The sequence below is a fragment of the Papio anubis genome, chromosome X (assembly GCF_008728515.1).
Source record: "Papio anubis isolate 15944 chromosome X, Panubis1.0, whole genome shotgun sequence".
NCBI classification, from domain to species: domain Eukaryota; kingdom Metazoa; phylum Chordata; class Mammalia; order Primates; family Cercopithecidae; genus Papio; species Papio anubis.
The window spans coordinates 104,745,599-104,762,468 of NC_044996.1; the positions used below are offsets into that span (position 1 = coordinate 104,745,599).

The 16,870-nt window shown below is 40.7% G+C and overlaps 2 protein-coding genes across 3 annotated transcripts in view; one reads left to right on the forward strand and one right to left on the reverse strand.

Moving 5' to 3' along the window:
• Nucleotides 1-2,471: 2,471 nt before the first annotated feature.
• MED14OS (MED14 opposite strand) lies at nucleotides 2,472-5,821 on the reverse strand. The gene is made up of 2 exons (XM_009197415.4): nucleotides 5,397-5,821; nucleotides 2,472-2,981 (listed from the first exon to the last, which is right to left on the reverse strand). Exons 1-2 carry the CDS (start codon nucleotides 5,736-5,738, stop codon nucleotides 2,922-2,924), a joined length of 402 nt encoding a protein of 133 aa, XP_009195679.1. The 5' UTR covers nucleotides 5,739-5,821; the 3' UTR covers nucleotides 2,472-2,921.
• MED14 (mediator complex subunit 14) overlaps nucleotides 5,070-16,870 on the forward strand; it is an 88,030-nt gene continuing 76,229 nt past the window's right edge. The window contains exons 1-3 of one of the 2 annotated variants that reach the window (XM_009197416.4): nucleotides 5,070-5,329; nucleotides 11,861-11,887; nucleotides 14,681-14,786. Coding sequence is in view for 1 of the 2 variants with exons in the window: in XM_003917592.5 (XP_003917641.1) it covers nucleotides 5,775-5,989; nucleotides 11,861-11,887; nucleotides 14,681-14,786 (348 nt within the window). In the remaining variant the exon portion in view is untranslated. Of the gene's footprint in view, nucleotides 5,330-5,458; nucleotides 5,990-11,860; nucleotides 11,888-14,680; nucleotides 14,787-16,870 lie in introns of those variants that run through there. The other variant, XM_003917592.5, reaches the window with a different exon arrangement.

Below are 16,870 nucleotides of genomic sequence, written 5' to 3' on the forward strand. Positions count from 1 at the left end.
ACTACTTTAATATTGTGGTAAAAACAATGCTATCTGTTCATCATACTATTTCATTTCTTCCCTAAGCACACAAGAAGACCATATTTTCCAGGTCCCTAGACTTTAAATGGGCTGTATGACTAATTCTGGCTAATGGAACATGGGTGGACGTAAAAAAAAATCTCATACAGTGATGGCTTCCCAAAATGGAAGGAGCTTGGGTCTCTGAGTTACTACTTAGAGGACAGTCCCCATCAGGTACATCTTTATTGAGATTCGTGAGCATGAGAAATAAACTCTTACTCCGTTAAGTTACCAAGATTTTGGAGTTTTAATGGCAGCTAGTGTAAATTATACTAATAGAAACACTTTAATTTAAATGTTTTAAAATTATGAAATATTTAAAAATATTGAAAAGTACAGAATATATTAACAATCAGATCTCTATCCCCCGATTTAATAGATATTAATACTGTCACATTTCCTTTATGTTTTTCTTCCAGAAATCCGTAAGATAAAATAGCTAGTAACCAACAAAGCATCATCTTATCCTTTAGCCCTCCCTAGAAGTAACTACTATCCTGCAGGTGGTATATATCATCCGCATTTATATTTTTTACTTTTACTACAATATACTGAATTATAGAGTATTATTTTGTGTGTTTTTCTTTTTCTTTCTTTTTTTTTTTTTTTTTTTTTTTGAGATAAGGTCTCGCTCTATTGCCCAGGCTGGCATGCAGTGGTGTGATCTCAGCTCTCTGCAACCTCTGACTTCCAGGCCCCAGCAATCCTCCCACCTCAGCCTCCCGAGTAGTTGGGACTACAGGTGCATGCCATCACCCCTAGCCAATTTCTTGTATTTTTTTGTAGAGACAGAGTGTTGTCGTGTTGACCAGGCTGGTCTTGAACTCCTGGGCTCAGGTGATCTGCCCGCTTTGGCCTCCCAAAGTGCTGGGATTACAGGCATCAGCTACTGTGTCTGGTTTTTGTATGCTTTTAAAATGGACACAAATAGTATCAAAAAGTTCGCTTTTTTTCATTCAGTATTGTTTTTAAGATGTATCCATGTTGGTTTACATAGCTGTAATACATTTGAACAGTTACATAAAAATATAGTTATTTATTTATTTATTTATTTATTTATTTATTTAATTTTTGAGACAGAGTCCTGCTCTGTCACTCAGGCTGGAGTACAGTGGTGGATCTTGGCTCACTGCAACCTGCGCCTCCCGGGTTCAAGCAATTCTCGTGCCTCAGTCTCCCAAGCAGCTGGGATTACAGGCTTGCACCACCACGCTCAGCTAGATTTTTTTTTTTTTTTTTTTTGTATTTTTAGTAGAGACAGAGTTTTCATCATGTTGGCCAGGCTGGTCTGGAACTCCTGGCCTCAAGCAATTCGCTTGCCTCAGCCTCCCAAAGTGCCTGGATTACAGGTATGAGCCACCATGCCTGGGCAAAAATATAGTAGCTTACTTATCTATTCTCCTACTGAGAGACAGTTAAGATCATTCATATTTTCTTGCTTCTACAAATAAAGCTGCAATGAAGTTCCTTGTACATGCCTAATGTAAGATAGTCAGGAAGGTGTCTCTGAGGATTTTATCATTAAAACTGATTCTTGAAGGATGAAAAGCCAGCCAGGAAACAATATTTCAAGTATCTGCAACATAATGCAAGATATCTTCAGTGGGAGGGAATGGCATGTACTATGTAACCAGTGAAGTTACAGTGTAGTAAGGGAATAAGCGGCAGGAGATGGGGAGTTTATTGAAATTTCTGTGAGTTGAATAGATATCTTTAAAAATAGAAAAGCATTATTTATGAAAAATAATATTCTAAAGAAAAATAGGATGAAAATTCAGCAATAGGACTATGAAACTTACTGTGCTTGAATTATTGGAGACCAGAGAGGTAAAGTAAACGAAAGCTCCTGAGTGCAGTGATATCCCGCCTCCCAACCAGATAGTGTTACCAAAATGCCAGGGGTTTGGTCTAGGTCCCATTGCTCCCTGCACAGAAAGCCAATCACTGAGACAACGACTATTGTCAGGGAAGTAATCATTCCATCTCTCTGACTGACTAAAATTGGGGGTTTATATAGTGGGAAAGGAATATAACTACATGTGGGTAAACAGGAATTAGGGAGAGGTAAGGAAATCATGAAGGATGAGGGACCTGGCTTCTCATTGTCTAGATATGGTGACCTGGTTTCGGTTTCTTGAAACTATCTGGGAGGCATGAGGGTTATTTTCCTGAGAAAGGAACTCAGTTAAGACAAATATAAGTTTCAAGCTTTAAAACTGGAAGGGTTAATATCTATGTTTATTTTAAAAGACTGTAAACATCGGTTCTATGGGACAATTGGGCTGATTCCAGTAATATAGCCACTTGGCAAACACAGGAAGGGCTAGTAGAATAAATTAATGGGGAAAGAACGAAAATGTTAGTATGTTTGGCTGAGTTACTAAAGAAATGACCCATATTTAAAGCACTTTTGGAAAGTTTCCAATTTATCATTTTAAAGCTTACAGTAAAATATTTGACACTATAGTATAGGTACATACTTCTTTCATTCACATTTTTCAGTTGTTCCTCTATTTGGTGATCACATGATTCACACTTCAGATCGTTTCAGAACTAGCAGCATGATATTTTCTCAGCTCTTAAATTGACTGAAATGCTTCAGATGTTTCATGAGATTAATCTGATTTTAACAAAAGGAACAAAAAAGATTGCAAAACATGGAGAAAAAGGGGAATTTCCTTTAAAGCCTTTTTGATGGAAAAATGAAATTATGATACATATGGTTTCATTTAATGTACAGCTGCCCCTCAGACTCAAAAGGGTTGAAAAGGAATTGAAAAGTATTTTTTTCATTATTTCGATAAGATTTGCAATCACTTCTATCCAAAATGGAAAGCAACAGCAGAAACTGCATTCATTCAACAGATGTGGCATTCATAGTGAAGTCGAGGAGGAACCATGGGCATGGTCTGACCAACCTAGAAAAAAATGAGAACATTGTAATGACTTTGCATTTAGAATAAAACCTAAACTTCTTACTGTGGCCTCTAAAGCCATTAGCAGAGTAGCCTTTGCCTGCCTCTCTATGCAAATTAAAACCACACAATTAATTTGTGTAGGGAGCAAACAAATTTTGTTAGAATGTCTATAACCAAAAAGATGAAAGATAACAAGTGTTGGTGAAGGTGTGGAGAAAAGGGAACCCTTGTACACTATTTGATATGAATGTAAATTCGTAGTACACCCATTTTGGAAAACAGTATGGAGGTTCCTTAAGAAACTAAAAATAGAATTACTACAGGATGCAGCAATCTCACTTCTGGGTATATATCCAAAGGAACTGAAATCAGCATGTTGAAGAGATGTCTGCACTCCCATGTTCACTGCACCATTATTCATAATAGCTAAGATGCGGCATCAAAGTGTCCATCAACCAATGAATGAATTTTAAAATGTGGTATAAATACACAACAGAATACTATTCAGCTTTAAAAAAGAATTAAATTCAGGCCGGGCATGGTGGCTCACGCCTGTAATCCCAGCACTTTGGGAGGCCAACGTGGGTGGATCACCTGAGGTCAGGAGTTTGAGACCAGCCTGGCCAACATGGCCATCTCTATTAAAAATACAAAAAAAAAAAAAAAAAATTAGCTAGGCGTGGTGGCACGCGCCTGTAATACCAGCTACTCAGGAGGCTGAGGCAGGAGAATCGCTTGAACCCGGGAGGCGAGGTTGCAGTGAGCCAAGATCGTGCCACTGCACTCCAGCTTGGGCGACAGAGCAAGACTCTGTCCCAAAAAAAAAAAAAAAAAAAGAAGTAGACAAGTAGAGAGTAGAATGGTGGTTACCACCAGAGGCTGGGTAGGGCAGTGGATGGGGAAAGGGGTAATATTAGTCAAAGGGTACAAAGTTTCAGTTAGACAGGAGGAATAAGTTCTGGTGATCTATTGCACAGCAATGTGACTACAATTAACAATAACCTTTTGTATCTTCCTAAATTGCTAAAAGTGGATTTTAAATGTTCTCACCAAAAGAAGTAAGTATGTATATCATTTGATAGATATGTTAATAGCCTGATTTGCTCATTCCACAATGGTTACATGTTTCAAAACATCACATTGTATGCCATAAGTATATACTATCAACCATTAAAAATAAAAATAACATTTAAAAATGAGGTAGCTGCCTTCCAGCAACTGTATCTGTAGGGGGTATAAATAATCCCAATGCATTTTAATAACTAGCACAATGATATTCTGTTCCAATGTGCTTTAGGACCACAAAGGGAGGGAACAAGTGAGGTTACACCTTCAGAAGCAGATGAGCCGCTTTCAACAATGATAAAGAATTACTCAAGTGATGACAGCAAGAGTATTCTAACCTTAGGGAACATCATGAACATCCCTTACACCTAAGAGGAGATGAAACTGCAAAAAGATGTTTGAAAGGGGTCGCAGCAACGAATGCTTCTAATGGTGAATCTCTACGTTAGCTGCATACTAGAATCTCCTTGGGAAAGTTCAAAAAATCCCCAAGCCCAGACCTCACGCCAGACCAATTAAATCTGAATCTATAGGGGTGGAACCCCATAGACCTAAGTATTTAAACAAACAAACAAACAAAACTCAGATAATTCCAAAGTGCAGCCGAGGTTGAGAATTGCTGTTTTAAAGCAGGTGCAAAAAATTAAACGTGGACTTTGATAGGGGGACGGTGGTAGGCATGGATGAACTGAAAAGCCCTTCAGAATAGAGCGGTGACTGCGAGAGCAAGGACAAAAACTGTATGAGAGCCCGTGGCAGGAGATTTAAGGGCCGTTCTTGTGTGGGACTGACAGGATTTGGGGGACGGTGACGCCCTCAGCATACACCCGACTCTATTAAAGTTGAGTTATTCTGCCAGCGGCCCTGTCCCTACCCGCAATCATATTTTCTAGCACCTTTTCCCACAGTTTGAAAAAAAAAAAAAAAAAAAGGGGCGAAAACGTTCTCCCACGTAACGCGCCGTGGACGTGTATGGGAGGAGCAAAGGCCTGAGAATCACAAGCGCGCGGCCGCTACCATTTCTTCGCGATTCCAGAACCAGAATTCACGAACATTTAGAGGAGGCCTCCCTCGGCTGTGTTTGTGCCCCACTTACGGAGCGATGGTGGATTTCTCTGGGCAAATTGTCGCCTTTACAACGCCAGGGGGCGGAGGCGGGAGGGAGAGCGGCAAGGGTAAGGGCGGGGCAACTGCTGACGTTCCCGCTGACGACTCCGACTCAGCCCTCACCCTGGTTTCCGGCGGCGCGCGGCTCCCTTTTCCGCTCTCCCGCGCGCGCACAGGTACCGCCTCACTCCCACGCGCCCCCCAGCGCTGCCGCGCTAGACAGCTGAGAGAACAGACACAGACCTGTCGGAAGGTCCTCTGCAGGTCCCCCTTCCGCTCTGCCGATCGACTTCCGCCTCGGGCAGTCAACATGTACGTTGCGGCTGTCTGGCGAAGCTGCTTCTGAGCGTTTGCGGAGGCGCAGCTTCCCCTCTGCGGGGCCGCCCTGCTTCCCCCCGATCCCCGCCTCCCCCCGCCCCTCGCTCCCGTCCCTGGGGTCGGCGGACTTCTCGCTACATGGGGGCGGGCTTCCGCGGTCGGCGCACGGCTTCCTGTTCTGAGGCGGCCCGGCGGTAGGCGGTGGCGACTCTGCCCGCTCCCGTTTCGGCGCGGTGACCGAGCGCCCGGGAGGCTCGAGGACCGCATCGTGTGCCGTTGCGCCAAGCCCGGTCCTGCGCCGCCATGGCCCCAGTGCAGCTGGAGAACCACCAGCTGGTCCCGCCCGGAGGCGGCGGCGGGGGCAGCGGCGGACCCCCGTCAGCCCCAGCCCCTCCTCCCCCGGGAGCCGCCGTGGCGGCGGCCGCTGCAGCTGCGGCTAGCCCGGGCTACCGGCTGAGCACCCTCATTGAATTTCTGCTGCACCGGGCCTACTCGGAGCTTATGGTGTTGACGGACCTGTAAGTGCCCCGAAACCCCTGCCTGTTCCCCAGCCCCCCCTTCCCGCCCAACCGGCTGAGACGTTTGCACCTCCCTCTCCCCGAGAGGCTGCTGTGTTCTCCGCTGGACTGCTTAGTCTAGAATTTTTGAACTCCTGGGGTTCAGCGGAGGTGGAGAAGAAGCTTTGTATCTGGGGTCTTCCTGGCAACGATGCAACCGAGACTTGTTAATTTTGCGTGTTGTTACACTTCCACTGAAAATTGTATGAAATTTTTGTCCGAGTTCCCAACAGAACTCTCTTGATTTCTTGGCTGGAATACATAATATTCGAGCTTTCAGAAAAAACTCCATAGACGGGAAATTTGTATTACAGCCTCTTGACGATACGTTTTAAATGTAAGCTGTTATTGCTTCTAAGTTAATAGAGGAGCTACATGCGTTGTGTATAAAATACAAATTTGAATTCAAAGTACTTTTTTCTGGAACTTTTGAGTGTTTGAGGTCTTAATGAAGTTAGTGTGAGTAAAATTTTTTTTGTATGTAGTCTGTTATTTCTTGGAGTATGAAGGGGGTTTATAAATCACCTAGTTACCCATGAAATGCCTTGGGGCATGATTAAGTTGTTAATCCCTTCAGAATAGGATCAGAATATACTAATGAATTTCAGTGTGTGAAGAAAAGGCACCGTAACATTTTGGGACTCAGTTGTACATCTTATAACCCAGGTTCAGAAAAAGTTAATCAGAATTTTATTTTTTATCTATTGCAAGACTTCAGATCAGGGTTATCAGTTGAGATACATTAGTATGCAGATATTAGGCTGTAAAGCGTCACAGTAATTCGTTTTTAGAGATTGATAACAGATACTTGTTTGCAGATGGCTGAAAGAATAGGCTCCACTTACTCCTGTAAAACGTCATTCTCAGTTTTGATGTACTGTACTTTTTTGAATGGGACAGAAAAAAGTAGAGTTAAAGAAGCCTGCCCATGGCTAATGAGAAATTTAAATAGCTGTCAGGATTAGGGACTATTGTAATGACATACCTCTCTGCACCATTTATTGTTGGATTTCATAAAAATCCAAGAATATCCATGAGAAAGTTTAATGTATGTGAAGGTCGCTGTCCTATATAGAGCTATGGAAAAAAAATGTTGAAAACTGATGCTATCGGTGGTGTAGTTTGCTTTTCCATAGGGGATTTGTAGAAATTCCTTGAATTGTGGTTTTTTGTCTTTTTACTATTTTAGGAGTTGGTGTATGAAGAGAGGAACATCTGTTTTATTGCTGTAGAATAAGTATGTAGTTATAGTCCCACACCCTTTATATGATGATTCCCATATTTGTATCTCCAGCACAGACCTCTCTGATGAACTCCAGACTCTATATCCAGATGCCTACATTTCAGTATCTTGATAGGCGTTTCAACATAGCAACTCCAGGACCAAACTCCTGATTCCACTGTCCTCCCTCCTGCAAAACCTTCTTTGCTATCTCACTAAATAGTATCTCCATTCTTCCTGTTGTTGCTCAGGCCAAAAATTTTGGAGTAACTCCTAGCTCCTCTTTCTTCACATCCTACATACATCAGCAAGTCCTGTTATCTTTGTCTTCAGAGTCTGACCATTTCTCAACACTTCCACCAAGTGTTGGTCCAAGCCACCTAATCCTTCACCTGTGTACTGCAGTAGTTAGCTCACTGGTATCTCTGTAGTTCCCTTGCCCCTTCTATAGTTTCTTCTCCACAAAATAGCCAGAATGATTCTTTTAAAATTTCTCTGCTCAGAACCCTTCGATGGTTCCCCATCTCACTGAGATTAAAAAGTTTTGATAATTGCCAGGTGTGGTGGCTCATACCTGTAATCCCAGCACTTTGGGAGGCTGAGGCGGTATCACTTGAGCCCAGGAGTTCGAGACTCCTGTCTCTACCAAAAATAAAAAATTAGCTGGGTGTGGTGGCCCAAGTCTGTAGTTCTAGCTACTTGGGAGGCGGAGGTGGGAGGATTGCTTGGGCCCAGGAGGTTCGCTTGAGCCCAGGAGGTTGAGGCTGCAGTGAGCATGATCGCACCACTGCACTCCAGCCTGGGTGACAGTGAGATCCTTTCTCAAAAAAAAAAATAAAATAAAATAAAGTGTTGATAATCACCTGTATAGTGATCATAAAATTTATGGTCCAAACCGGGACACTTTTGAGCATAGTGGGGCTGATGATAATAATGTCAGAACAAGAGGCATAAACCAGGACTGTCTTGGGCAAACCAGAAAACCAGAACATGTGGTCATCTTACCTTTAAGGCCTTACATGATGTGCCTTCTCTTTTCCTTACCTCTTTTTTTTTTTTTTTTTTTTTTTGTTTCCAACCTCTTTACCACTTTTGGTTTGTCCCTTACCTCTTTAACTGCATGTCCTGAAACTCTCCTCTTTGCTTATCCTGTTCTGACCACATTACCCTTCCTGATGTTTCTTTTTTGAGACAGGGTCTTGCTCTGTTGCCCAGGCTGGAGTGCAGTGGCACAGTCATGCTCACTGCAGCCTCTTGACCTGGGCTCAACTGCTCCTCCTGCCTCAGCCTCCCAAATAGCTGGAACTACAGGCATGTGCCACCACGCCCAGCTAATTTTTTTATTTTTGATAGAGACAAGAGTCTCACTATGTTGCCCAGGCTGATCTTGAACTCTGGGCTTTAAGCAATCCTCCCACCTCTGCCTCCCAGACTTTTTTTTTTTGAGACAGAGTCTCACTGTTGCCCAGGCTGGAGTGCAGTGGTGTGATCTCGGCTTGCTGCAGCCTCCGCCTCCCGGGTTCCAGTGATTCTTGTGCCTCAGCCTCCTGAGTAGCTGCGATTGCAGGCATGCCCCACCACACCTGGTTAATTTTTGTATTTTTAGTAGAGATGGGATTTCACCATGTTGACCAGTCTGGTCTCAAACTCCCAACTTCAGGTAATCTAATCTCCTTGGCCTCCCAAAATGCTGGGATTACAGGTGTGAGCCATCCCGCCCAGCCTCCAAACCTTCTTGATGTTTCTTGTTAGTGCCTAGCACGGTGCCATCTTCAAGCCCTTGCTTTTTCCCTAGAAATCTGTGTGGATTGCTTTCTCATTAGTCCTTTAGGTCCTTGTTTACATACAATTTATCAGAAAGATTTTCTCTGACCACCTATAAAATAGTACTCTGCCCCTTTACTCTATCCTTCTTACTTGCTGCTCTATTTTTCTTTACAGCACTTATTGCCACCTGACATTATTAGTTTGTTGTTCGTTCCCACCCCATAAGGACAGAGATTTTGATTTGTTTATGACTTTCCCTGGGGCCTAGAACAATGCCTGGCACACAGGACTTAACTAAGTATTTATTGATTTAATACATGAATGTTTAGAATTGTCATAAATCAATATATGGTTTGATAGAAGAAATAATTAGTGTTTGATAAATCAGTAGGGTGACTAGTTTGCAAGAATCTGTTGTACACTTCAAAATAGCTAGAAGAGAATAATCCAGATGTTTCCAGCATAAAGAAAAATATTTAAGGTGATGGATATCACAAGTACACTGATTTGATCTTTACAAATTGTATAAATGTATGAAATTATATGTACTGTGAAACCATACATCTTTAATGCATCAATAAAAATATTGTTCAAAAAGAATTATAAATCATGGGAAATTTAATAGGAAAAGTTATTTTTGCTCTTGATACACAGGTATACTAAAAAACTTTTTTCACTTTTGATTGTGGGTAATTATTAATAAAATTAGTTTGGAAACTTACCATGGAAGTTCCTAAATAGTATATTTTCCCTAAAAACTGTCAGGATTAATATGTTAATGTAGAGCCCCTGTTCTAGCTATACTTTATGAGTCTTTAGGGAAACAGTTACTCATTTCAGTAACAAGTGATGCTTGTGTGTGAACTATCGAAGGTAAAAAGGACAACCTTGGCAACTTAGGTGGTTTTGTTTTGGTCTCAGATTTCTGGGTTTTTCTGCTTGTCCACCTCCCTTCCCCCTCAACATACACGCTCTCATCCTAGAGTTTACTCTCTCCCTTGACTTTTTAAAAGAGACCTAGGTTCTACTCTTTATTATTTTTTGAGATAGGGTCTTGCTCTGTCACCCAGGCTGGAATGCAGTGGCACAATCATGGCTCACTGCAGCCTGAACTTCCAGGGCTCAGGTGATTCTCCCACTTCAGCCTTCCAAGTAGCTGGACTACTTGCCACCACACTTGGCTAATATGTATTATTTGTAGAGATGGGGTTGCCGTGTTGCTTAGGCTGGTCCCGAACTCCTGAACTCAAGTGATCTGCAGCCCAACCCCCGCCCCCCGCCAAGCCTCCCAAAGCGCTGGGATTACAGGTATGAGCCATGTACCTGCCCCCCCCCCCCTTTTTTTTTTAACTTCTTTTAATTAAAATCAGAAAATGCCAGGATCTCAGTCATGGCATCTTGTCTTATTGTGCTTTGGTGTAAATAAATTTCTATGCCTTACCTCCCAACATTTGCATTTTAGAGCTTTTACCCTATGTGGTAACTTTCTTATCCATAAAAGAATTTCAAATAGATTAGGAGGAACAGGGGAAAGGGGAGGCAGGCAGCAAAGCCTGTCTTTTGTCCCTGAACTGATGCTGCCTCTGACATGAGATGGTCCTTTTAGGGTCTCTGAGGCAGGTAGGAGGAGTGGAAACAATGATTGCTGTTCTTTCTACCCCCGAGGCTCTACTCCCCTTCTCCCCTTATAGATACCCATCGTTCTCATTCTCCCCCTCCCTTGAGGTGAAGACAGGGGAAGGGCTGTGGATTCTCAAGGAGTGTTCTCAGGAGGTTTGGCATGTAGAGGAACTTGCCAGTAGCTGCCTTTATTTGCAGTCTTCTAACAGGACCTTAATTTCTGCTTCATCCCTCTGGTCTTCATCCCACCTAGCTCTCTTTATCATTCTGACCATAACTTTTAACTTCCATCTCACTGTCTACCCTAAGAATAGCAGGTAACTATAAGCCAGAGCTCATTTTAATATTTTCTCCTCCTTGTACTTTGAACCTCTGGAAGTAGTTTTAGTTTTTCTGTTCCTGTGGCACATGGGTGGGAGACAATCTAAATGGCTGGGTGTGTATACTTCAAGAACTGATTAGCTATGAAAGAGGCATGAGAGTTGTTTAGGCCGTTGAATCTTGGACTGTGGGATAGAGGTTAACAGAATGTGGCAATTCAGGAGGCATTAAGGATCTTTCTAGACATCAGTGGATGTGAATGTTAAATGGTATAACTTATCTGGGAAGAAGCTGACATTGGTTGCTCGCTATCAATATTGGAGGACTAGCAAAAAGAAATTTAAAAATCCTATTGGAGCTGTTTAAAAGCAATAAAACATTTTTCATCTAACCACCATGCAACATAATTACTGTAAAACCCTTGACATACACTGGCCCTTTTGTATGCTTAGCTTCCAGTTTTGTCTACCATAACACAACATGGAGGGATTATTGCTTGGAAACAGGTATCCATTGGATACAGGGAGGCTGGCAACAAAGTAGTAAGTTCTGCATCTGTGACCATTTTGGTTTTAAAATAATCTTTTCTCTGTTACCCTATGATATAGTGTGCTAATGTGGGACTTGGGCTTTTTAAATGTTTGAGGTTCATGCAATACGTTTTGAAGTATTTTGAATGGAGAGAAATGTTCTTTGGTTGGTTTTTGCCTTACAACCATGCTGCTGGAAACTCATAAATCTAAAAAAGCGTAGGTAGCCACATGACCCTGTAGTAGCTGTTTACCCAGTTTTTCTGAAACATTAATGTATTTAATAGAGTCAAAGTAAAGACTATTATCACATTAGAATGAAGGTATACATGTATTTAATCAATTTGTTTTTTGTTGTTTTTTTTGTCTTAGACTGCCAAGGAAATCTGATGTGGAAAGGTGAGTATGAAAACAAACAAACGAACAAACAAACAAACCCTTAAAGTCTCTTTATTGATCAATCTATGAGTGTTGGTGTGTGGGTATGGGTGGTGTAGGGCTGTGGATTGGAAACCTAGGCCCAAAGAGTCTAGAATGATTTTTCACACCATGGGTTTAGGGAGTCCTGGGAAATGTAATTTCCTAACCCTTAACAATAGTTGGTGTGAGACCAGTTCTACATCTTCTATTCTACAAACCTTTATTGAGTGACTGACCTGGTCAAGTCCCTAAGGGTGATATTAAGATGTAGAAGGTATAGTCTGTAAAGGAAGACGCCGAGGAGCAGCAGACTGGCTTTAGAAAGTTGACTGCCACAGGCATGGTGGCATGCGCCTGTAGTCCCAGCTACTCAGGAGGTTGAGGCAGAAGAATTGTTTGAACCCAGGAGGCAGAGGTTGCAGTGAGCGGACGTCAGGCCACTGCACTCTAGCCTGGGCGACAGAGCGAAACTTTGTCTCAAAAAAAAAAAAAAAAAAGTTGGCTGCTAATTTATCACTTGCAACAATGATGCTATTAAGTATCTTTAGAGAATTGACATTTGCCTGCTGCTCCTACTGTTACATAGTTAACATTTTGGTTCAGTTGGAGCTTGGAGCTTAAGATTTAACTTAAGGCTAAAATGTTTCCAGAGGCCAAAGGAACAAGCTAAACTAAAGTTTCAAAAAAATCATTTGATGGAGATTTAAATTGTAACTACAGTATACGGTACTTGACCATATCTTTGGCACTACTTATGCTCCTTGGTTGATTTTTTTTTTTTTAAATACCAAATCACTTGGCAACTTTTTAGCATTTCTTAGTTGCAACACTCCATTGCCAACCCCAGCTTAACTTTTTGATCGACTTAGAGATCAAAAAGGTAGAAGTAAAAGAGACAATTAAGGAAACCTGTGTTATGGTTTGGCTGGTCAGTATTAAAGGGGGAAAACGTTAAGTCAAGGATTTGTTCTGTCTCCTGTGGGGTATGAAGGGAAACTGGGCCTTTGGAAAACTCATGTTCCCTATCACTTGGGACGACATGGTGTCAGAAAACCATGTTACTGTAGTTTACAAGGGGGACATCTCCATTCTAGTAGAGGACTGCATTTGGGAAACCGAATTAATAATAGACAAGTGTGTTTGCTCTGTGAGAGGAGCAGAAACATTGCATCCTCTATAAGCCATTGCTGAGTTAGAGTGAAGGTACTGAGGTTCCCAGCCCTGAGATCTGCTGGATCTTAATGTGTGTTTAACATTTCTGCTGTGTCTCAGTCTTGTCTCATGATCCTTCATAGACACTGGCAAAGAGTTATAATTATGCCCTTGATTCTTCTCTTTATAGTACCACTAATCATTGCTGGCCTATCTTTAAGAGAGCCTTTTAGGGTGCTTGTGGGCTATGTGTGCTCTCAGTAGGAGCTAGCCTCTAGCCTTCAGTCAGGATTGTACTTCAGCAAGAACTTTTACTTTGGTGCATTGTGTTATGGTGGTGGTATTGGCAAGATGCAGAGATGTGGATTGGATCTGTAGGTCATTGAACAGCTGTACTAAGATTAATAGGTCAGAGCCTACTTGGAGGGAGGTTGGTGTCCTGCTGGGTCCTGTCATCAGTCCTGGCTTGTTGAATATTTTTTTCAGTGTCTTAGACCATGAAAGATATGATTATCAGTTTTATAGCTGCTATGAAGTTGAGAGATGTAGCTAACACGTTGATTGACATTAGTAAAGCTTTTGGGGCTTTAGGATGAGATAAAAGTACTAATGAGTATTGGGGGAAAAGGAATAATAGTGAGTATAGGATAAAACTAGATATGGACAGACCTTTTATTTTTAGTACTCAAAGTAATTTCTTTAGCTTTGCTTGGATATTTTTTAATGTATCCAAGTTTGTCACTGAAATTAGTTTGGTAAAGAGTTACATAGTTAAGTTCTTTAATTATTCAATTTTTTTTTTTTTTGAGATGGAGTCTCGCTCTGTCGCCCAGGCTAGAGGGCAGTGGCCAGATCTCAGCTCAGCTCACTGCAAGCTCTGCCTCCCGGGTTTACGCCATTCTCCTGCCTCAGCCTCCCGAGTAGCTGGGACTGCAGGCGCCCGCCACCTTGCCCGGCTAGTTTTTTTGTAGTTTTTAGTAGAGACGGGGTTTCACCATGTTAGCCAGGATGGTCTCGATCTCCTGACCTCGTGATCCGCCTGTCTCGGCCTCCCAAAGTGCTGGGATTACAGGTTTGAGCCACCGCGCCCGGCCTGATTATTCAATCTTTCATGCTGGTGCAGGATGGGAAATGGTGCCCTTTTGTAGAATGAATACAGTTTCAGGCTTTGGTAATTATCAGTTTCAATTCCTTTCACTTACCAAAAGGGTTACTAATTACTTACTAATTAAATTACTCCTAATTTCAGTTATGAGTTGATAATTCATAACTCTTCATTTAATCCCTTCTGTGAACCAGTTTACTTCTACTGCCATATACTGAATTTAGTATATTTTTGTAAACAACTTTTATTACAATATAAAATCAATTTAAAAATGTGACTTACTGCTAAAACATTCTATTTGGTGTATTGCTCTGAGGTGAAAAAGCATATGCAGATAGTATACAAAATGTGACAATAGTTCATATTTAGATAAATACTTTAGGTGGCTCATTTTGTAGTGGTTTTAAGCAAAGGCTGATTTATTTATATATTTATTTATTTTTTGCTCAGCTGAAATAAATTGTGAAATACTTTTTCTAATATGTTGGTTCTTTAAGAGTTGTTTTATTTTATAGGAAAATAGAAATAGTGCAGTTTGCTAGCCGGACACGCCAACTCTTCGTTCGATTATTAGCTTTAGTGAAATGGGCTAATAATGCTGGCAAAGTGGAAAAATGTGCGGTGAGTTAAACTTTTTATTTTACTTTGTATAAAATAACTTTTCGGATGTTATGATAGACATTTTAGCTTTAACTATCCTTGCCGATTTGAGTGACGTGAATAATCATATTTCTGAATGATAATGTATATTTCTGCAGAAACTTAGTATTTGTTTATGGACACCTGATCAGAAAGAAGAGGAGGTAGCTGGAGACATCATTACATGAGGAGACTTTAAATATGAGACTGGGGAAAAAGGGGGAAAATTGTTAGTTTATATTTGTACGATTCCTTAGAATTTGCAAGGTTCTCCCTTACATTTTGCTTATTAATTCTTGACAATCCTGTGAGAATGGCAGAGTTGGTAATTTTTTTTTCCACTTTTACAGATGATGAAACGATAAGGTTCCTAGAAGTTATATGGCTTCTTCAAGGTCACAGAGGCTGATAACAACATTTTTCTGTTTATCTACTGATTCTCCAAACCTCTAATAAGCACAGGGTATAGGGGACAGAGGATGGAATCTTCAATAAGGAATAGCCCCTGCCTTCGAGAACCTCATGGTCTTTTGACTATTGAATCACTCTTTGGAATGCAAAGTGACATGCAGTGCAGTGTACCAAAGATGCTAAAATCTACCAGAAATAAAGTTTTATGCTATGTTCAAGAAGTGTTAAGGAATAAAAACTTGATTTTTTTTTTCAGATTGTTCACTGTTGGCATATAGAAATACTACTGACATTTTGTATGTTGATTTTGTATTCTGCAACTTCACTGAATTTATCAGTTCTAATAGATTTTGGTGGGGTCTTTAGGTTTTTCCAAATATAAGATCATATCATCTGCAAACAAGGATAATTTGACTTCTTCCTTTCCAATTTGGATGCCCTTTCTTTCTTTCTTTTGTCTGATTGCTCTAGCTAGGAGTTCCAGTACTGTGTTGAATAATAGTGGTGAAAATGGGCATCCTTGTCGTGTTCCAGGTCTGAGAGGAAGGGCTTTCAGTTTTTCTCCATTCAGCATGATAATTAGCTGTGGGTCTGTCAAATATGACTTTTATTATGTTGAGGTATGTTCCTTCTATACCTAGTTTTTTGAGGGTTTTTATCATGAAGGGATGTTGAATGCTATTACATGTGTTTTCAGCATCAGTTGAAATGATCACATGGTTTTTATTTTTCATTCTATAGATATGATATATCACATTGATTGATTTGTATATTTTGAACCATCCTTGCATCCCAGGGATAAATCCCACTTGGTCATGACGAACGATCTTTTTAATGTTTTGTTGAATTTGGTTTGCTAGTATTTTGTTGAGAGGATTTTTGTATCAGCATTCATCAGATATATTGGTCTGTAATTTTCTTTTTTTGATTTGTCTTTGTCTGGTTTTGGTATTAGGGTAATACTGGCCTTGTAGAATGAGTTTGGAAGTTTTCCCTCTTCCACTATTTTTTGGAATAGTTTAAGTAGGATTGTTATTAGTTCGTCTTTAAATGTTTGGTAGAATTCAGTAGTGAAGCCATAAGGTCCTGGGCTTTTCTTCGCTGGGAGACAAATTATAATTAATATAATGAATTATAGCTTCAATCTTGTTACTTGTTATTAGTGTGTTTGGGTTTTGAATTTCTTCATGGTTCAATCTTCACAGGTTGTATGTGTCTAGGAATTTATCTATTTCCTCTAGATTTTCCAATTTATTGGCATGTAGTTGCTTACAGTAGCCACTAATGATCCTTTGAATTTCTGTGGTATTAGTTGTAATGTTTCCTTTTCATCCCTGATTTTATTCATTTGGGTCTTCTCTCTTTTTTTCTTTGTGAGTCTGGTTAAAGGTTTGTCAATTTTGTTCATTGTTTCAAAAAATCAACTTCTTGTTTCATTGATCTTTTGCATTGTTTTCTTCATTTCAAATTCATTTATTTCTGCCCTGATCTTTAGGTTTCGGGTTTCTCTTGCTTTTATAGTCTTTAAGATGCATCCTTAGGTTATTTATTTGAAGTTTTTCTTCTTTTCTGATGTAGGCACTTATAACTATAACTTTCTTTCTTAGTGCTGCATCCCATAGGTTTTGGTGTGTTGTGTTTCCATTATCATTTAT

Bases quoted from the DNA above. Each gene is read 5' to 3' on its own strand.
- MED14OS (XM_009197415.4), bottom strand. From the start codon at position 5,738: ATGCGGTCCTCGAGCCTCCCGGGCGCTCGGTCACCGCGCCGAAACGGG. The intron at 2,982-5,396 runs GTCTGTGTCTGT...ATTTTTTTCTAG, and splicing joins TGCAGAGGACCTTCCGACAG to GTTGGTCAGACCATGCCCAT.